This window comes from Cottoperca gobio, unplaced genomic scaffold (assembly GCF_900634415.1).
Source record: "Cottoperca gobio unplaced genomic scaffold, fCotGob3.1 fCotGob3_92arrow_ctg1, whole genome shotgun sequence".
Lineage (NCBI taxonomy): Eukaryota > Metazoa > Chordata > Actinopteri > Perciformes > Bovichtidae > Cottoperca > Cottoperca gobio.
Genome location: NW_021167075.1, coordinates 12,501 through 34,871, shown reverse-complemented (window position 1 = coordinate 34,871; position 22,371 = coordinate 12,501). Strand labels below are relative to the sequence as shown.

The 22,371-nt window shown below is 42.9% G+C and overlaps 1 protein-coding gene across 1 annotated transcript in view; it reads left to right on the top strand.

The window, feature by feature from the left end:
• Nucleotides 1-22,371, top strand: part of LOC115006294 (multimerin-2) — a 31,618-nt gene that overhangs the window by 2,552 nt on the left and 6,695 nt on the right. The window contains 6 exon segments of the mRNA XM_029428436.1: nucleotides 2,886-2,908; nucleotides 2,991-3,251; nucleotides 13,481-13,603; nucleotides 13,869-13,975; nucleotides 15,591-15,665; nucleotides 18,429-19,277. Of these exon segments, the coding sequence (XP_029284296.1) occupies nucleotides 2,886-2,908; nucleotides 2,991-3,251; nucleotides 13,481-13,603; nucleotides 13,869-13,975; nucleotides 15,591-15,665; nucleotides 18,429-19,277 (1,438 nt within the window).

Here is a 22,371-nt window from a genome sequence, read left to right as displayed (position 1 = left end):
CTTTCGGTCATGACCCAGCCTTCATGACCATAGGTGAGGGTAGGAACGAAGATCGACCGGTATATTGAGAGCTTTGCCTTCTGGCTCAGCTCTTTTTTCGTCACAACGGTGCGGTAAAGTGACTGTAATACCGCCCCCGCTGCTCCGATTCTCCGGCCAATCTCTCGCTCCATTGTCCCCTCACTCGCGAACAAGACCCCGAGGTACTTGAACTCCTTCACTTGGGGTAATGGCTCATTGCCTACCCGGAGTAGGCAATCCACCGGTTTCCTGCTGAGAGCCATGGCCTCAGATTTGGAGGTGCTGATCCTCATCCCAACCGCTGCACACTCGGCTGCGAACCGATCCAGTAACTGTTGAAGTATGAAGTACTGGTGAGTATCCCCACCCCGGCCCGACGCCTCACACCTTGGGCAACTCCGGAGAAGAATAGAGTCCAACCCCTATGCAGGAGTACGGTTCCAGAGCCAAGACTGTGCGTGGAGGTAAGCCCCACCAGATCCAACTGGTAGCGATCCACCTCCTGCACTAGTTCCGGCTCCTTCCGCCACAGAGAGGTGACGTTCCACGTCCCCAGAGCCAGCCTCTGCTGCCCGGGTCTGGTCCGTCGAGGTCCCTGACCATCACTGCCACCCGTGTGACAGCGCACCCGACCCCAGCGGTTTTTCCCATGAGTGGTGGGCCCACAGGATGGATGGATGGGAGGCACCACGTAGCTTCTTCTGGCTGTGCCCGACCGGGTTCCGTGGCAAACCCGGCCACCAGGCGCTCGCTGTCGGGCCCTCCCTCTGGGCCTGGCTCCAGACGGGGGCCCCGGGCTTCCTCCGGGCAGGGTCTCTCCTTTCCTTTCCCTTTCTTTCATGAAGTCGTTTTTGAACCAATATATTTATATATATATACATTTTCCTGGATTCATCCAAACTTTCTCTTTTTCAACACAACATAATTTCTGTCAAATGTTGTATTTGTACTATGTTGTTTATCCTGTACACACAACATCTATTGCACGTCTGTGCGTCCTGGGAGAGGGATCCCTCCTCAGTCTCTCCCTGAGGTTCCTACCATTTCTCCCCCTTTAATTATGGGGTTTCTTTTAGGAAGTTTTTCCTTGTGCGATGCGAGGGTCTAAGGACAGAGGGTGTAAGGACAGAGGGTCTGAGTACAGGGTCTAAGGACAGAGGGTGTCGTATCCTGTACAGTCTGTAAATTACAAATGTGTAATTTGTGATATTGGGCTATATAAATAAATTTGATTTGATATATATATTTATATTTAAATATATATATACATATATATATTTATATATGTATATATATATATATATATATATATTATATATATATATATTTATATATGAATAATATATATTTATTATTTATATTGATATATATATTTATAATCTGGATAATGATGAACAAAGTAATGGTAGGCTATTTTGTTTTAGTCGCCTTCTTCCTTCTTTCTTCTGTCTGTGTTGTGTGTTTGTGTTGATATGTTATGTTGTGTGTTTGTGTTGTTATGTTGTGTTGTGTTGTTGTGTTGTTGTGGTGTTGTGTTGTTGTTGTGTTGTTGTTGTGTTGTTGTTGTGTTGTTGTGTTGTGTTGTTGTGTTGTTGTTGTTGTGTTGTTGTGTTGTTGTTGTTGTATTGTGTTTTTGTGTTGTTGTTGTGTTGTTGTGTTTTTGTGTTGTTGTGTTGTGTTGTTGTGTTGTGTTGTTGTTGTTGTTGTTGTGTTGTTGTGTTGTGTTGTTGTGTTGTTGTTGTTGTTGTTGTGTTGTTGTTGTTGTGTTTTTGTGTTGTTGTTGTTGTTGTGTTGTTGTTGTGTTGTTGTGTTGTTGTGTTGTTGTTGTTGTTGTTGTTGTGTTGTTGTTGTTGTTGTGTTGTTGTGTTAAGTAAGCTCAGAATTCAGTGGAAGTACAGATCATTCTTTATATCTCTGGGAAGTGAAGTTTGGAGCATCTTCTTTGTATTATATATTTATGATATAAAGACACTTGAAAACAGGTCGAAGTGTTTTCTTTGGTTTTATCTTGAAGCACAAATCTGAAGAAATTAAATAAAAGTTTGTTTTCTTTCCATATATTTCATTTTATGTGATAAAAACAGACTAAATGCAGCAGGATAAGAACACTACAAAGATAAGCACTTGTTTGGTATATGAACTCATAACTCATTACATTATAATGCATTTATAAACCTTTTAAACTCTTCATAATGTTTATGAAGTATTTTAATCTTTATATGCTTTTTATCTGAACTGTTATTTACCCACTGTGGTCACTGTGGGAGCTTTAACTCACGAGGAACGCTGAACTTATAATACTTTATACAACTGTTATAAACATTTAGAGTCGTGTGAAGCCTTCTAAATGCATCATCATGTTTTATGACCTTCATATAAAGAGTTAGCAAGACATTTAATATCAGACATATTATCTCCTTAAACTCAAAGTCTCAACCTTCAAACAGCGCTGTGAAGACTTTAGACTTCTTATCTTTTTATTCTATTTTATTAATATGTATTGTTCTACCTCAGCACCACAGCACTCACCCTCGAGTACCTGATGCTCCTTCTGTTCTGTTTAAGGTTCCTGTTTTCATATAAAAGTAGAGAGTAAAGTCTTTTATTCTATTCTTAAGGTGAGACACCGCAGGGGACAGAATGTCTCACGCTCAGGTCAATGTTGAGACGAGAGGAAACATGAGAACATCAGAGTGTGTGTTTGTAACTGTGTGTGTGTAGATTTAAACTCTCAACAGCTACATTACATAACGCCTCATGTACATATTAAACACTTGTAATATAAACTTGTGTTGATGTGAGTCATGAAGTGGGGAAGCTTCATGATATCTGTGAGTTAAAGTTTCTACATTGTTCACCTTCAGGGTTGTATCACAAATGAGATGTGGTCAGAGAAGAAGTCTGTACAGAGAGGGGGGGGCAGAGGAAGCAGGAGGTGTGGCCTCCCTCCTCCCCCCCTCCCCCTCCAGCTGTTTAAAAGCAGCTGGTGGGGGGGGGCTCCTCCACTCAGCGGTGTGGAGCGGAGCAGACATGACATCAGTGGGAGAACTGGTGCTGCTGCTGGGCTTACTGGTGAGTGTTCACTGCGAGGTGAGAGCACGGGACCCCGAGGAGGAGGAGGAGGGAGGAAGAGGAGGAGCAGCATCCCCCCCCCACCTTGAGAGGCTTCACCCCGGGGCGACAGAGACCCCCCCTCTGGGAGAGAGAGGGAACTACCCAGCCCGGACCGGGTGAGTCCAAAAACATCCTGAACTCAAGCTTCACTTTCTGCATCTGAGTTTTCTTCACTGAAGAAAAAGTGAAAGTATTTAAAGTCAGTTCACGATGAGTCGACAGGACGAAGCTGTAACTCTTAAAGTCAAATATTTACACCTTCTGCCATCATTTGCTGCTTTCTGATGTTTGTGTCACACTTAGTCTGTCAGAGCCAGATCTGCACAGTCCTGAAGCAGAGCCTGTATGTGAGACGTGGACGTCGTCACTGTGACGTGACTCCTTGGTTTTAGTTCTGACGCCTTGAGTTTGGCATTTTGGTCGTCGCCGTCTTGGTTCTTTATGAACCCGAAGTGACACGAGAGGCTGGAGAAGTTCAACCGAACGCTGAACATGACATAAGATCAAAACGTTCATGACATGAAAACACGACAACACCGTGGTGACGACCTGTCAATCACAGGTAGCCCCGCCCTAAAGAGACGCTGCTTTATCCTCTATTTTAAATGTTTCCATAAGTTGCTAAATGAACATCATGTTGAAGAAGACTTGAAACTACAGATTGAGACATAAACTCATCAGGAAAATGTTACTGAGGAAATAAATCAAGAGAGAAGAAGAAACATTTTCTCATAGACTTCTATACACTCGGACTCCTTCCTGCCCCCTGCTGGTCGTTATAAGGAACGCAGAGCTGGATATTGTCACTTGGGCTGAACGGGTCATAATTCTGCGCTAAGGGAAGAAAACGTTCTGGGTTTTTTGTAGTTCTTTAAACTAATCACGATCGTCTTTAAGCTCAGGATGCAGCGACGGTGCCGTTGCAAAATAATGTCGGGAAAATGAAAACATCTTTAACTGCAGTTTGTTATTTCACGTGGCTCTGTGGATGTTAAAGTCAGTCTGTCTGCTCACGACTTTGGTCCAGACTCAAATATCATTTGTCACAAAGGACAGACGTTAACATTTTCAATCAACGGCCCCCAACCCTCTATCAGTGTCCCGAATGTGAACTTATGTAAGAACAATACAGAAAACACAATGAAACGCAGCTGAAAACGGCCTCCTTAACTGTGACACGTCAATAAGTGAGAAGACATTAACATAGTAACATAACATTTATTCATATTCTAATTCACAGTGTCTTAGTTCTCACCCTACAAAAGATTTCATGTGTTTTGTGAGGAAGGTAAACGGCTCATCATTTCCTCTAATATCTGTTTTATATTGCTGTGAAAACTTCTCCTTCACACAATAAGTTTCCCGCCAAAAACTACATTTTACGAGATTACATTTGAACACATCATGATGACGTTATATTTTAACTTTGCCCAGTGCTTGTTTTTACAGAATAGAGCTTGAACGCATCATAATGTAAGTCAATGGAACCTCTGTTAGCTTTAGCTGTTAGCTCCCGGCCTCCCTCGCTAAAGTGTGAACGGAGATCTTCCCCGGGTGTCCAGGAGACGCTGACCTGACGTTATTGAGGCCCTGGGTCTTCAGGCCATGATTAATGTCGACCCCTGCGCACCTCTGGTCGCCCCGTTAGTAGGCTAATCATCATGAGGGTTTTAAAAGAAGTTATTGTTCCAGAATTGAACGAATCTGCTGCATTTCTTTTATTTGGACGCTGATGTTCGCAGACTGAAGAAGAAGATGAAATGTCTCGCGTTCATACAGGCGTCATTATTGAGACGCATTCATTAAACTGCAGGACTCAAATCCCTGATGAAACTGATCCCTGAGGCTGTGTGTGTGTGTGTGTGTGTGTGTGTGTGTGTGTGTGTGTGTGTGTGTGTGCGTGTGTGTGTGAGTGTGAGGGGGGGGGGGATCATGCTTCAGAGGTCAGAGGTCATTATTAAATGCTGATGAAGTGGAGGTGGAGAAAGTTAGTTGTGTTGCTGTATGAAGACGAAATCTGAAGCATTCTGCTGTTTTTACATGTTTTGTCGGCTGACTTTAGTATTTCTTAGTTTTGTATTGTTTTACGGACTACAGGCAGGAAACTAATTGGTGGAAAATCGTCCCACAAAGAAATAAAGATTTGACGTAAAGACTTTAAATGCTGATCATTTCCCACATCATTACTTTTAATATGAATTCCCTCCCTTCCTTTGAGCCACTGGTTTCACTTCATTGCTCTGAAACTTTCTGATATAAATAGAAATATATGCTCTTATTTTGAAGTAAAGTCCTCCTGTCATTGAAGGCCTCACTGAGATCCTTTCAAAGTAAGAGTTCACCCAACTTGAACAGAAAGGGAAGAAGCTCAGTGAGCAGACGGGTTCAGATCAAACAGAGCAGCGGATTACGTGACCATGAAGGCATCATTTGCTCTTCCAGCCGTTATCAGGACACACAGCCAGCAGATGAAAGAGATCAAACTTTTTAAAGGTGGTGTTGTTGTTATTGGATCATGCAGGTGGAGGAATTCTGACGTGAACTTGAACCTGCGGTCAGGATGACGTGACATTCAGCCCGTGAAGCTCTGGGGCTTCTGGGAAATGGAGTTTGTGAACTGCAGCTAAAAAATCTGGAAAACGTTTCACAAAATCTTTAAAACGGACGAGGAGCAAAAGTGTTTTAGGTTGTTTGAGAGATTAAAACATAAATATTAAAAAAAAGTAAATGCAGTAAGTGTTCAACAAATGACTGTGAAACAAGTGGAGCATATCTGAACTAAAAGTGGAAATATTGTGCAGAAATGTGTATTTCCATGTTATACTACTTTATACTTCTACGGCTCTACATCTCAGAGGTTTTTACTTCTCTACGTTTCACAGCTTTAATTTCAGATCATTCAAACTAAATATATATAAATGTATAAATGTATTTATTATTACAGATTAAACTACTAGCAGTTAATAAAGTAATTTAATGAGCTCCTTCTTCACCAGATGCAACATGAAAGTGATTAATGCATCAATAATTATAATAAAGTAATAAAATATATATTATTCTGTAGAATGAGGACTTTTACTGTAACACAGTATTTCTACAGTTTAGTTTTATTTATTTTACTGAAGTAAAGAAATATAAATACTTCTTCCACCTCTGGACAAACTTTACAAAAATAAACATTATAATAATAATTCATGAAGTCACAAAGTGAAATAATAAATCATATCTTTGTTATTTCAAAGTGTGTATTTTGGTTGCGTGTGTAGTTTAACTGCGTGTAACAGCAGCTCAGGATGAGGAGGAACTTCCTGTCCACAGTGTGTGTGTGTGTGTGTGTGTGTGTGTGTGTGTGTGTGTGTGTGTGTGTGTGTGCGTGTGTGTGTGTGTGTGTGTGTGTGTATGTGTGTGTGTGTGTTTTTGCTCTCCACAGGAAATGACATGGAGGTTCTTCTGAGTCAGAGGACTTTGTTCACGTGTAGAAACAATGAATTATAATCATAATACTCTTAGTATTCTGTGACGGGACATGAAAACACGTTTTTTGTGTGAGATCAGATCATAATTATAATTATAACGGAATAATGTGTTTGTTCTGAGGGAGTTACTGTCTATGCGTGTACCATAGCAACTGCAAAGTTTTCAGTAAAGACCATTTCCATTCAACATTTATCTGCCTCTGTGTCGTGCAATTGAGTCCCACCTCCCTTCTGTCTTGATCGTACCGTAACAGTACGAACTGGTAAGACATGGACTCAGCCGACTCAGAGAAGGTTAAGACGGTGCTCGGTGTTCAAGGCATTCGTCTCCACAATCTGGATGAGCAGCTGTCATCCCTGTGCGTCGGAGTGAGGTCTCTGACAGACAATCAGACGGCATTCCAGAGCGACATAGGTGGTCAAGTGGACCAGCTGGCCAAGCAGCTCCAACAGCTGGGGACATGCGTCCAGTCACTATGTTCTGCGATGGCCACGCCGTGGGGCCAGGCTGCTACCGGTCAAGGTGTGGCGGTCATCCCTCCCGTCACCACGGCTACTCCCCAGCCAATGATTCGTCTCTCCAGACCCGAACGCTTCTCTGGAGATTTGGAGAATTGCAGAGCGTTCTTAACCCAATGTTATTTACATTTTGAATTACAAGCTGCTTCTGAGAGTTCCAAGGTGGCGTATGTGATTTCTTACCTGTCAGGACGGGCGGAGGCTTGGGCTACGGCAGAATGGGCCAAGGAGGCACCAATTTGTCAATCCTTAGGAGCCTTCACAGAGACTCTAAGGAAGATCTTCGACCACACGGCTCCGGGTCGAGAGGCAGCCCGTTCACTCACCAGTATTCGACAGGGGAACCGACTGACTTCGGACTATGCTGTGGAATTCCGGACATTGGCGGCCGACAGTGGATGGAATGAGCAGGCGTTGTTCGACGCATTCAGGAGTGGACTCTTGGATCGTATCAAGGATGAGCTAGCACCATTGGTATTGCCCACAGGTCTGGACTCTCTTATTTCCCAGTGCATCCGAATCGACAACCGATTCCGGGAGAGAGAACGAGAACGAGGACTATCGACGGTCGCAACTCACAGATACGAGGGACGGGGTGGGACGGACGGGGTGGTTCCGGTCACACTTTCGTCCAAGGTTTCGTTCAGAGACCACCTTATTCGGTGACAGTAACCTCACCAGACGAGGAGATGCAGTTGGGCCGCACCAGACTGTCTGAAGCGGAGAGACAGCACCGGATGAGAGAGGGTCGCTGCATCTATTGCGCTGAGTTTGGACATTTTGTTGATAGATGTCCAGTAAAAGCCAAGGCTCACCAGTAAAGAGGGCACTGGTGAGCCGAGCAGTTTCTGGAGGAAGACCCTCTCGAGCGCTGAAATCTGCCACGCTCATCTCGTCGTCAGAGACCATGATTCATCCTGTGCTGATCGATTCCGGAGCAGACGAGAGTTTTATGGATGAGGGAATGGCTAAGAGGTTGGGTTTGAAGTTGCACTCATTACCCGAGGTGTTGGAAGCCAAGGCTCTGGACGACAGAGTACTGTGTCGAGTTTCCCATATCACTCAACCTGTGCAACTGGTCATGGCTAATGGACATTCGGAACAGATTGAGTTCCATGTGTTTGAAGCTCCCACACACCCGATAATTCTGGGATATCCGTGGCTAGTCCAGCACATCCCTCACATGGACTGGGCCGGAGGAGAGGTATTGGGATGGCACCAGAGGTGTTCAACCACGTATTTTCCAGGCTGCAAGGAACGAGGTCTGGGAATGACTACTTTGGACAAAAGACCCAGTGGAAGTCTGGAGAGGGACTTTCCGGATTTGGCCAAGGTTCCGGCGTGCTACTTGGGGCTTAAAGAGGTCTTCAGTAAGACCCGGACCACTGCTCTGCCACCTCACCGAGAGTATGACTGCCCGGTTGACCTACTTCCGGGCGCTGCACCTCCGAAGGGTCATTTGTATTCCCTGTCTGCGCCAGAGAGAGAGACCATGAGGGAGTACATCGAGGGAGCCTTGAAAGCTAGGATTACTCGTCCTTCGTCTTCACCTGCTGGTGCGGGATTCTTTTTCGTGGAGAAGAAGGACAAGTCCCTACGACCCTGTATTGACTATCGAGGTTTGAACAAAATCACTGTGAAGAATCGGTATCCCCTTCCACTTATTTCTTCGGCATTTGAGCTGTTACAAGGGGCCAAGATATTCACCAAACTGGACCTACGCAACGCGTATCATTTGGTGAGGATAAGGGAGGGGGATGAGTGGAAGACCGGATTCAATACTCCCAGTGGACACTACAAATACCTTGTAATGCCTTTTGGACTGACCAACGCTCCAGCGGTGTTCCAGGCCCTGGTTAATGACGTTCTCCGGGATATGCTTAATCGATTTGTGTTCGTGTATCTGGATGACATCCTCATTTTTTCACCAGATGAGGAGGCCCACATACAACACGTCGGTCAAGTGTTACGACGCCTTCTCGACAACCTGCTGTTTGTCAAGGCGGAGAAATGTGAGTTCCACGTTAAGATTGTTTAGTTTCTGGGATTTATCATCGCTGAGGATAGCATTCGAATGGATGAGGCGAAGGTCAGTGCTGTCACTCAATGGCCTACCCCCACCAGTCGGAAGCTGGTGCAAAGGTTCCTGGGGTTTTCAAACTTTTATCGAAGATTCATTAGGAAATACAGCACTGTCGCAGCGCCTCTACACACAATTATAATTGTAATAATAATTATAATTATAACGGAATAATGTGTTTGTCCTGAGGGAGTTACTGTCTATGCGTGTACCATAGCAACTGCAAAGTTTTCATTAAAGACCATTTCCATTCAACATTTATCTGCCTGTTTATATGTTTGTTTACAGGATGGATGTGTTTGTATAGAGAGTCAGGCAGACAGGAAGTGTGACAAACAGTCCAACGTCAACATTACAGTACACACACACACACACACACAGACACACACACACACACACACACACACACACACCATGCAGGGTCGACTCCACAACAGATCACAGGACGCAGCATGAGCACGGGACGATATCCAACACAAACAAACAGACAGCAAATTAAAGTGATGACGAATAAACAACTTTAACATTTTAATGTGAATATCAATAAATAGCTCCAGATGAGGAGACACCAGAGAAACAAAAGTCCTGTTGTGTCTCTTTGTAGTCATATTGTGTCTCTTTGTGGTCCTCTTGTGTGGCGTTGTAGTCATGTTGTGTCTCTTTGTAGTCCTGTAGTCCTGTTGTGTCTCTTTGTGGTCCTGTTGTGTCTCTTTGTGGTTCTGTTGTGTCTCTTTGTAGTCATGTTGTGTCTCTTTGTAGTCCTGTTGTGTCTCTTTGTGGTTCTGTTGTGTCTCTTTGTAGTCATGTTGTGTCTCTTTGTAGCCATGTTGTGTCTCTTTGTAGTCCTGTTGTGTCTCTTTGTGGTTCTGTTGTGTCTCTTTGTAGTCATGTTATGTCTCTTTGTAGTCCTGTTGTGCCTCTTTGTGGTCCTGTTGTGTGGCGTTGTAGTCATGTTGTGTCTCTTTGTGGTCCTGTTGTGTGGCGTTGTAGTCTTGTTGTGTCTCTTTGTAGTCCTGTTGTGCCTCTTTGTAGTCCTGTTGTGTCTATTTGTAGTCATGTTGTGTCTCTTTGTGGTCCTGTTGTGTGGCGTTGTAGTCATGTCGTGTCTCTTTGTAGTCCTGTAGTCCTGTTGTGTCTCTTTGTGGTCCTGTTGTGTCTCTTTGTAGTCATGTTGTGTCTCTTTGTAGTCCTGTTGTGCCTCTTTGTGGTCCTGTAGTCCTGTTGTGTCTCTTTGTGGTCCTGTAGTTCTGTTGTGTCTCTTTGTAGTCCTGTTGTGTGGCTTTGTAGTCATGTTGTGTCTCTTTGTGGTCATGTTGTGTCTCTTTGTAGTCCTGTTTTGCCTCTTTGTGGTACTGTTGTGTGTCTTTGTGGTCCTGTTGTATCTCGTTGTAGTCCTGTTGTGCCTCGTTGTGGTCCTGTAGTCCTGTTGTGTCTCTTTGTGGTTCTGTTGTGTCTCTTTGTAGTCATGTTGTGTCTCTTTGTAGTCCTGTTGTGCCTCTTTGTGGTCGTGTTGTGTCTCTTTGTAGTCATGTTATGGCTCTTTGTGGTCATGTTATGTCTCTTTGTAGTCATGTTGTGTCTATTTGTAGTTGTATTGTGTCTATTTGTAGTCGTGTTGTGTCTCTTTGTAGTCATGTTGTGTCTCTTTGTGGTCCTGTTGTGTCTCTTTGTGGTCCTGTTGTGTCTCTTTGTAGTCCTATTGTGTCTCTTTGTAGCCATGTTGTCTCTTTGTAGTCCTGTTGTGTCTCTTTGTGGTTCTGTTGTGTCTCTTTGTAGTCCTGGTGTGTGTCTTTGTAGTCTTGTTGTGTCTCTTTGTGGTTCTGTTGTGTCTCTTTGTAGTCATGTTGTCTCTTTGTAGTCATGTTGTCTCTTTGTAGTCCTGTTGTGTCTCTTTGTAGTCCTGTTGTGTGGCTTTGTAGTCATGTTGTGTCTCTTTGTAGTCATGTTGTGTCTCTTTGTGGTCCTGTTGTGTCTCTTTGTAGTAATGTTGTGCCTCTTTGTGGTCCTGTAGTCCTGTTGTGTCTCTTTGTAGTCCTGTTGTGTCTCTTTGTGGTTCTGTTGTGTCTCTTTGTGGTTCTGTTGTGTCTCTTTGTAGTCATGTTGTCTCTTTGTAGTCCTGTTGTGTCTCTTTGTGGTTCTGTTGTGTCTCTTTGTGGTTCTGTTGTGTCTCTTTGTAGTCATGTTGTCTCTTTGTAGTCCTGTTGTGTCTCTTTGTAGTCCTGTTGTGTGGCTTTGTAGTCATGTTGTGTCTCTTTGTAGTCATGTTGTGTCTCTTTGTGGTCCTGTTGTGTCTCTTTGTAGTAATGTTGTGCCTCTTTGTGGTCCTGTAGTCCTGTTGTGTCTCTTTGTAGTCCTGTTGTGTGGCTTTGTAGTCATGTTGTGTCTCTTTGTAGTCATGTTGTGTCTCTTTGTAGTCGTGTTGTGGCTCTTTGTAGTCCTGTTGTCTCTTTGTAGTCCTGTTGTCTCTTTGTGGTTCTGTTGTGTCTCTTTGTAGTCATGTTGTCTCTTTGTAGTCCTGTTGTGTCTCTTTGTAGTCCTGTTGTGTGGCTTTGTAGTCATGTTGTGTCTCTTTGTAGTCATGTTGTGTCTCTTTGTAGTCCTGTTGTGTCTCTTTGTGGTTCTGTTGTGTCTCTTTGTAGTCCTGTTGTGTCTCTTTGTAGTCCTGTTGTGTCTCTTTGTGGTTCTGTTGTGTCTCTTTGTAGTCATGTTGTCTCTTTGTAGTCATGTTGTCTCTTTGTAGTCCTGTTGTGTCTCTTTGTAGTCCTGTTGTGTGGCTTTGTAGTCATGTTGTGTCTCTTTGTAGTCATGTTGTGTCTCTTTGTAGTAATGTTGTGCCTCTTTGTGGTCCTGTAGTCCTGTTGTGTCTCTTTGTGGTTCTGTTGTGTCTCTTTGTGGTTCTGTTGTGTCTCTTTGTAGTCCTGTTGTGTCTCTTTGTGGTTCTGTTGTGTCTCTTTGTGGTCCTGTAGTTCTGTTGTGTCTCTTTGTGGTTCTGTTGTGTCTCTTTGTAGTCCTGTTGTGTCTCTTTGTAGTCCTGTTGTGTGGCTTTGTAGTCATGTTGTGTCTCTTTGTAGTCATGTTGTGTCTCTTTGTAGTCCTGTTGTGTCTCTTTGTAGTAATGTTGTGCCTCTTTGTGGTCCTGTAGTCCTGTTGTGTCTCTTTGTAGTCCTGTCGTGTGGCTTTGTAGTCATGTTGTGTCTCTTTGTAGTCATGTTGTGTCTCTTTGTAGTCGTGTTGTGGCTCTTTGTAGTCCTGTTGTCTCTTTGTAGTCCTGTTGTCTCTTTGTAGTCCTGTTGTGTGGCTTTGTAGTCATGTTGTGTCTCTTTGTAGTCATGTTGTGTCTCTTTGTAGTCGTGTTGTGTCTCTTTGTAGTCCTGTTGTCTCTTTGTAGTCCTGTTGTGTCTCTTTGTAGTCATGTTGTGTCTCTTTGTAGTCCTCTTGTCTCTTTGTTATCATTTTGTGTGGTTTTGCAACTTTCTGGTGTTTTTATGTCTCTATGTTGTTGATTGACTTTTCAACAAGGAGCTCCAGGCCTGTTGAATGTTTTTAACCCATAAAGTGAAAAACCCTCTGGGCTCTTCTGCCCTGTGACTTCATGGTCTGTGTTTCTATACACACACACACACACACACACACACACACACGTGTTTATAGTCAGCTTTATTCACCACAGCTGTGAGTGAATTTATTATATTACACTTAAAGTTCTTAACTTCATGTTCAGACTCAAACCAACAACAAAAGTTGTGGATTCAAACTTTAAATAATATCCACCAAGTTTGTTCACAACATCAGTTTTAAATAAACAGCCACTGGAGGTTCAAATCAAAGGTTCGACCACGATACGATATGTTATCGATTCTTTGTCGACGATACCGTGTTTCAAATATCAGAAAGTCTGCGATCGATATGAGTTAAAATCATTATGCACATTTAACACAATCACATTTATATCAACTAAAATATGATTTACAATTTTATTACTGCGCTCTTCAATATTTAAAGTCACATTTCTTGCAATTTAGTTTCAGTTAAAGGTTTCAAAATAAAAGCGTATCCTAATGATATGCATCAATGTTTTGCATCCAAATAAAATGTATTATTATTATTATAATCTGTTTGTAGTCGTTTTATGTCTCTTTGTAGAATTATGGGAGATGTAGTTGACAGATGCACATAATCCAAACTAATGAATTGTTAAAGGACTGTGTGTGTGTGTGTGTGTGTGTGTGTGTGTGTGTGTGTGTGTGTGTGTGTGTGTGTGTGTGTGTAGGAACTGGTGTGCCCTCGTGCAGAGTCGTGAGGTCACTGTGGCGGTGGCGTGTGGAACAGAGAAATACACCATCAAGTCTCAGAGTCTGTGTCCAAGCAGGAGGCCCGACTGTCAGCTGGTCATGTGAGTCCACAACAACAACAACAACAACAAGCCTTTACTGCAGGAATAGTACTAATACTACACTGTAAATACTAAAAGTCCTGCATTGAAAATGTTCATCCATTAAAATGCAGTCAAAGTATTAGCAGTCTGTGGCTGTTACACTATTATATGATATAAATAGATTATTATTACTTATGCATTAAGTGTTTTCAGCTTTACTTGAATAAACTAGTTTCATTTATAACAAAATATCAGATTTTATAAAATCATGTTTTGTGTGCAGGTACAAACTGTCCACCCGGCCGGTCTACAGGCAGAAGCAGCAGATCTTCACCGCTCTGCTGTGGCGCTGCTGTCCAGGACACGGAGGACACAACTGTGAGGACACAGGTCAGTCAGGAGACACTTTGTTGTTACTGGTTATTCTAGAGGAAGAATATAGAACATTCTGGATTAAATGTGTAAAACATCTCTCCTGTGTTGTATATGTAGTGAGACAGAGACATGTGTAATGTCCCTGAAGGTAACGTTTCCTCTCTCTCCTGTCATGGTGTCATCAGTCCTGTGTTGTATATGTAGTGAGACAGAGAGCATGTGTAATGTTCCTGAAGGTAACGTTTCCTCTCTCCTGTCATGGTGTCATCAGTCCTGTGTTGTATATGTAGTGAGACAGAGAGATGTGTAATGTCCCTGAAGGTAACGTTTCCTCTCTCCTGTCATGGTGTCATCAGTCCTGTGTTGTATATGTAGTGAGACAGAGACATGTGTAATGTTCCTGAAGGTAACGTTTCCTCTCTCCTGTCATGGTGTCATCAGTCCTGTGTTGTATATGTAGTGAGACAGAGAAATGTGTAATGTTCCTGAAGGTAACGTTTCCTCTCTCTCCTGTCATGGTGTCATCAGTCCTGTGTTGTATATGTAGTGAGACAGAGACATGTGTAATGTCCCTGAAGGTAACGTTTCCTCTCTCTCCTGTCATGGTGTCATCAGTCCTGTGTTGTATATGTAGTGAGACAGAGACATGTGTAATGTTCCTGAAGGTAACGTTTCCTCTCTCTCCTGTCATGGTGTCATCAGTCCTGTGTTGTATATGTAGTGAGACAGAGACTTGTGTAATGTTCCTGAAGGTAACGTTTCCTCTCTCTCCTGTCATGGTGTCATCAGTCCTGTGTTGTATATGTAGTGAGACAGAGACATGTGTAATGTTCCTGAAGGTAACGTTTCCTCTCTCCTGTCATGGTGTCATCAGTCCTGTGTTGTATATGTAGTGAGACAGAGACTTGTGTAATGTTCCTGAAGGTAACGTTTCCTCTCTCTCCTGTCATGGTGTCATCAGTCCTGTGTTGTATATGTAGTGAGACAGAGACATGTGTAATGTTCCTGAAGGTAACGTTTCCTCTCTCTCCTGTCATGGTGTCATCAGTCCTGTGTTGTATATGTAGTGAGACAGAGAAATGTGTAATGTTCCTGAAGGTAATGTTTCCTCTCTCTCCTGTCATGGTGTCATCAGTCCTGTGTTGTATATGTAGTGAGACAGACATGTGTAATGTTCCTGAAGGTAACGTTTCCTCTCTCTCCTGTCATGGCGTCGTCTCCCCTTTGAGCAGCGTCAGCGTTGCGTTTGTAGCCAGAAGCTTCATAAACTGACTTTGTTATTCTCTACAGGAGTGTATTTTTACTAAAACAGCCAAACTTTTGTATCGCTCAGGAACTTAATTTAGTCTTAGTCTGTGTGTGTGTGTGTGTGTGTGTGTGTGTGTGTGTGTGTGTGTGTGTGTGTGTGTGTGTGTGTGTGTGTGTGTGAGAGAAACTGCCGTGTTTACCAGATATCTTCAGGAGGACGTCCTCGCTTCTATTCTCAGTCTCTCTTTTGTTTATATATATATATATATATATACACACATACTGTATATAATATATATATATATATATATATATATATATATATATATATATGTTTGTATGTTTCCAGTGTTTTTACAGCTCGTGTGTTTGTCTCTGACAGTCTCTGATGCACAGCTGGACTCTGGGAGCTCGGCTCTGATTGGAGGACCAGTGAGGACAGAGCTCCAGGCTCCAGGTACCGTCACACCTGACCCGAACCCAAAAAATTAAAAGGTTGTCAAAGAGTCTGAGCGGCAAAGTGTATACAAGCACGTGCTAAATGTCTATAAAGACACGAAAAACTACCAAACAGACAGAAGACAAAACGTCTATAATGTGAAGAAAAACTGCCAATTTAATCTCTTTGAACTGTGGCTCTGGTTCTTACGTGAGAAGTTTAAAGATCTTTGTTTTCTTCAGCCACACACGCACACACACACACACACACACACACACACACACACACACACACACACACACACACACACACACACACACACACACACACACACACACACGCACGCACACACACACACATACACACGGTTAGCAGTGGCAGAGCAGTCTGACTCATTCCTGCCTCTTTAACAAAGAGGTTGAGGGCGAGTCGCTCCCATAGGACTCACTAACATGGTCACCTCACCCCCCCAACACACACACACATCCTCGGCCTGAAAACACACAGTGACTCACACACTGAGTGGGACTATATTACTGTTAAACACTGGACAGTTTGTTTTGTGACATATTTTAGTTTTTATAGGTGAACACCTGTCAATCTCAGTAACCTGTCAAAGGTAGCCCCGCCCTAAAGAGACGCTGCTTCATCCTCTATTTTAAATGTTTCCATAAGTTATTAAATGAACATCATGTTGAAGAAGACTAGAAACTACAGACTGAGACATAAACTCATCAGGAAAATGTTACTGAGGTAATAAATCAAGAGAGAAGAAGAAACATTTTCTCATAGACTTCTATACAACCAGACTTTCTTTCCTTAAAATATAAGACTGTTTTTTGTTTTTAAATAATTATTTCCTCAAATATTATGACTTTTTAAAATAATACTTTTACATTTTTTTACATTTTTTACATTTTCTTTTATAATATTTTAATACAGCATTTTTTTCTCTAAATTCTTTGACTTTACCCAACTTTGTTTCTTGAAATATTACAACAGTTTTTCCCCAAAATGGTACAAATACTTTTCAAATTTTACAACTTCTTTCACTAAATTGTCCACAGTGTTCGGCTGATATTCCAGCAGAGATATTATTATTATTATTATTATTATTATTATTATTATTATTATTGTTATTATTATTCTGCGTGTTTGAAGCGTTATAGTGCAGCTGACCCTGAAACAGGAAGCTGCTCCTTTAAATCTGCACGGTTTGATGCTAAGCTAACAGTTCATTTTATTCTTTTCTTTTATTTCAACTCTTTCTGCTCGTTACCTCGTCAGTCAGCGTTTGGTTCTCCGTGTATTTAACAACGACATCGTACATAACAAGAAATATTTTGTACCAGGAGAACTCTGAGAATCCAAACAGTTTATGTTATTGGAAAGAATTCAGTCTAAAATAACCCTTTGGCCTTTAGAGGCTTGATTTAACAAAGAAAGACAAACAAAGAGGCAGTTACACACACACACACACACACACACACGCGCACACACACACACACACACACACACACACACACACACACACACACACACACACACACACACACACACACACACCTCGGCATGGTACGGTCAGCTCCCACCACGCCTCCGACTTCCTGCGAGCTGAAGTGGTAATGAAATCGTCGGCCAGCAGAAACATAATAACAGGAACACGTTAAAATACAAACACTTTAAACCTGAACACACGTTGAGTTTAGTGTTTCTGTTATTGTGTCCACCTCCTGCACACAGTTACAATCACTGCTGAACTTTAGCAAACAAAACATTTAAATGTCTTCACATCTGCAGCCAAGAAGTGTTTTTATTGCTATAAAAAGTGTGAAGTTGAAAGACTGAGAAGGAAGTGGCAGTTAAAATGGAAGAATTGAATTTAAACAGGACACTTCTAAAATCAAGACACAATATGTTTCTGTCTGACAAGATATGAGACAGTTTTTATGATACTGAGAAACTAGAATAATCAGAGTTATGACTATTGAAGGTTTTTAGTGTCGCTACAGGATAAAACATTTTAATACATTATATATATTAGTTACATGTTTGACTGCGTTCAGCTGATGAAGGAAGCAGATTTGATGACTCTGCAGGACTTCCCCTCGTCTTGTTTCTTCTCTGCTCTGATATGGAGCTTCTTGTTCCGGCTGTCGCTCTCACTGAAAGTTTAACAATGAACCCAGAAATCCCCAAATACATCATCCCCGTCTGTCTCACTCTCGACCCGTCTGTCTGACTTCCTGTTGATCGCTCTCAGCTCAGCTGCAGTATAAAGGCAGTAAAGAGAATAAGGGTCGTAATGCTGGTTGTTGGAGGATCGATATTGTGTTCCTGATGTCCTCTGCAGGATTCTGATCACAGGAGAAAGTTTGGACCCGTTGGTTCCTTAAGATTCATTGATGTTCAGATTTCAGGAGTATTTCCGTGGGTTTGGCAGCAGTGAATAAATATTCAGAAGTTACTGCTGTAGTTGTTGAGCTGGAGCTCATTTTAAACTAGTAACTAAATGTTATTTTCTTTATGGATTATTTTCTACATTTATGGTATTTATTTTCATATTTATATAGTATTTTTCTTCATTTTATTTGTGTCTTGTACATATTGCTTTATAGTATTTCTTCACATTTTATTGTATTTGTATCTTCTATTTGGGCTTCTTGTGCATATTTTCTATAGTATTATTTTTTATGTTTTTCTTCTTTTTTAAATTTATATAGAAATGTCTTGTGTGTGTGTGTGTGTGTGTGTGTGTGTGTGTGTGTGTGTGTGTTTCAGGTGTGCAGGCTCGGCTCCAGCAGCAGCGCAGTGACCTAAACCGGATACAGAACGACCGTCAGGCATTGTACGATCACCTGGATCCCCAGGACCACCAGAACCACCAGGACCCACCAAATCCCCAGGATCACCAGGACCACCAGAACCCTCCGAACCACCAGGACCACAAGGACTACCAGAAATCCCAGGACCCCCCGAACCACCAGGATCCCCAGGACCCACTGAATCCCCAGGACCACCAGGACCCCCCAAACCCCCAGGACCCCCCGAACCACCAGGATCCCCAGGACCCACTGAATCCCCAGGACCCACTGAATCCCCAGGAGCACCAAAACCCCCAGGACCCACTGAATCCCCCGAACCCCCAGGACCCCCCATACTCCCAGAAGCACCAGGACCCCCCGAACCCCCAGGAGCACCAGAACCCCCAGGACACACTGAATCCCCAGGACCACCAGGACCCCCCGAACCCCCAGGACCCCCCGAACCACCAGGATCCCCAGGACCCACTGAATCCCCAGGACCACCAAGACCCCCCGAACCCCCAGGACCCCCCGAACCACCAGGATCCCCAGGACCCACTGAATCCCCAGGACCCCCCGAACCCCCAGGACCCACTGAATCCCCAGGACCACCAGGACTCCGCGAAACCCCTGGAGCCACTGAAACCCCAGGACCACCAGCACCCACTGAATCCCCAGGACCACCAGGACCCCCTAAACCCCCAAGACCCCCAGGACCACCAGGACCCCGAGGAGCACCAGGACCTCCCGAACCCTCATGACCACCAGGACCTCCAGCACAACAGCACACAGCCCGCACTGCTGGACCCGGAACTCCTCCTTCCTGGTGAGTTTTGGTCAAATGTTACACTGCAGCCCTGTATCACCAAATCACACACAACAATACTATGGGAACAGAGCAAGTGCTCCGGAAGTCAGGCGAGGTAAAGAGCGAGAAAGTCCCCGTATGGCAGAGGTCAGGGTTTACGTTGAATCCTCAACTAACGTACGTAACCAAGTAGTTTTGACCGTGCGTCTGCATGTAGCCGTATACGTTGATTACTTATCTTTCGTACGTAACTTAATGTACATAACAAACATACTTATTTACCCCAAAACATCTTTTCCTAAACGTAATCAAGTAGTTTTGTTTGAATTCACAACGTTGACCACATGTTTGAAACTGCGACTGCGAAAACAAACAAATACAATAAAATATGAAAGAATCCTATAAAACTATTAAATAAATACTATCGAACTATTTAGAAGAAACATAAATATAGAGTAAAATAAAAACACAATAAAATATAAGAAAATAATCTAGAATAAAATAAAAATACAATAAAACATGTATTAAATACCATTACTAATCTGTGCATGTTATATACTGTATATATGTATATAAAATACAATAAAATAAAATACTAAATAAGTTTGAATCTGAAATCTGCAAAACAAACACCTTATAGTCAAAATTACATTAAATCGTCTTAAAATAAATCTTTCAACAAAAACACAAGTTTATAAATGTTTTACAAATACTTAACTATAACTACTTCATATGAATGAATAATAATTAATATTATAAATATTTATATTTAAAAACGAGCTCCAGCTTCTTTACTGCAGTAACAGTAAGGGTTGAACACTTCCTCCACGTCTCGTATTCACTATGTTTTCTTTTCTTGTCGTCACTCGTCGGCTTCCGGGATGTCAAACACACACACACACACACACACACACACACACACACACACACACTTCCTCCAGAGGAAATCCTCTCTTTCTTTATGTGGGCTATGAGATGACACTATATTAAACCTCCCGTGTCACCGTATGTACATCACACACACACACACACACACCCACACACACCCACACACACACACCCACACACACACACACACACACACACACACACACACACACACTTCCTCCGTCCTGTGTGCAGCTTGTTTGGGGATCGGCCTTGCTCTCAGGTTCCCACAGTGCTGTTATCTCTGACCTTTGACCTCACGCTGACCAGCCAGCATTACATCACCTTTAAAGAAGATTCTGCAGTTTTATTTCACAGCTCCATCTGTCCCTCCGCATCCTCCGTCAGTTGTTTAGATAGATTTCCTTCCAGGCCGGACTGTTTGGATGTTTTGGAGTGAGTGTGTCAGGAAGCTGAGCCACATGTATTTTACAACAACTAGGAAGCTCAAAGTGCTTTACAAAAAACATGAAAAGCATCGAGACATTCAAAGCACCAGACTCCATTGACAAAAACAGTCATTTTAGCTCACAGAACACAGCAGCTCTACAGCTGCCTCCATCTGTTAGTTTGTGTGACTTTGGTGAATGCAAACTCTTTAAAACACTAAAGTCACACAAACAAACAGATGGAGGCAGCTGTAGAGCTGCTGTGTGAGTCTGGTGCTTTGAAGAGAGTCAGAAACTGTCTGACAGCACGGTGAAGTGGTGAGATTATAAATGAAGTGAACATTTAAACTGATGTTTAGGTGTCTAAACATCCACAGCAGAACGTTGTTTAGCTTCCTGCTGATGCTCAATGTCTGTTTCTACAAACTGCATCTAGAAATACTTCCAAACTGTCCCTTTAAGTGAACAAAGCAGACGAGGGTCGCTGATGTTTCACACTTTATGTCTCTGTTTCCCCTCGTGGCTCATTAAAGTGTCGTCTTACCTTTTCAGTCGTGACATTTACAGCAAAACGTCAGAAGAAGAAAACAGACGTTGTTTAGTCAGAACAGGAAGTCGACTCGACTCCGGCTCCGTAAACCCCCCCCCACAGATGGAGGTGACCTGGAACTTCCTGTCACAGCGTGGCCTCACTGTACCGCGACCTTTGACCTCTCATGACCCTGCAGCATGTGGGAGAGTTTGTAATGAAAACAGGTTGTGATGAAAGCATGTGTGTGTGTGTGTGTGTATGTGTGTGAGTGTGTGTGTGTGTGTGTGTGTGTGTGTGGACAGTGACAGCAGTGACCTGAGGCAAACACACACTTGTGTTTGTGTTTCTATACCTGTGGGGCCCCTCAGTGTCACGATACATTCCTACATAATATATTCCTTAAAGTGTTGAACTTTAACTTCTCATTATGAACTTAATGTTGATTCAATGTAACGTAGATTAATCCCACCGACCCTGAAGGCAGCATCTCCGGTTCCCTGCACTCACAGCTGACGGGATGTTTCCAGTGGAATTTGGATTAATACAGAAAATAATCTCCGTGTCAAACAAACGTTTATATTTACTCGTGTTGTTCAGCAGGAGAATCTCCACATCAACACGTTTATGATTATTGAAGCGTAAACACAACCTGCAGAAGTAAGAAGCTAACGTTCGGCTGTAAAGGAACTACAGCAGGTCACATGACGTCACCACCGCTAAGCTAACGGCGGCTTATGTTAGCGTGAAGACGTTTAGTCTCATTCAGACACGTGTTAGTACCTGACGTTATTAAGACACGTAGAAGCTTCAGAATTCAAGCTGCTGATGTATTTCATGTCGTAGAACACAACTTTAAATGTCTTCAGCGTGTTTGAACCTCAGAACTGATTTCTAACCAAAAACACATCGACTTTGAGACGAGGGAACAAGACTGTGTTTTAGGACTCGTTCCTGCAGCTGTCTATGAGCCTCTCTATTCCATTCTGTGTCACCTGGTACGAACTCCCTGGGAAAGGAAGCCTCCATTTACGGCACACAGGAAGTGCGTCAACCAGTGTTTCCCCATAGCGCTCCACACTTAAGAGCATCAATATAAACTCATTGCAGCTACGATCCCAGGAGCACAACACCAAAGTCACTGTTGCAAACTAAATGCGTCGTGTCCTGCGAAGAGTTGCCGACTCTTTTCCAATAAGAAAGTTAGCACTTGCTCCAAAATGGCTAAAAGCCGGCAGATGAAGTCATACGCTCATTTACATATTGA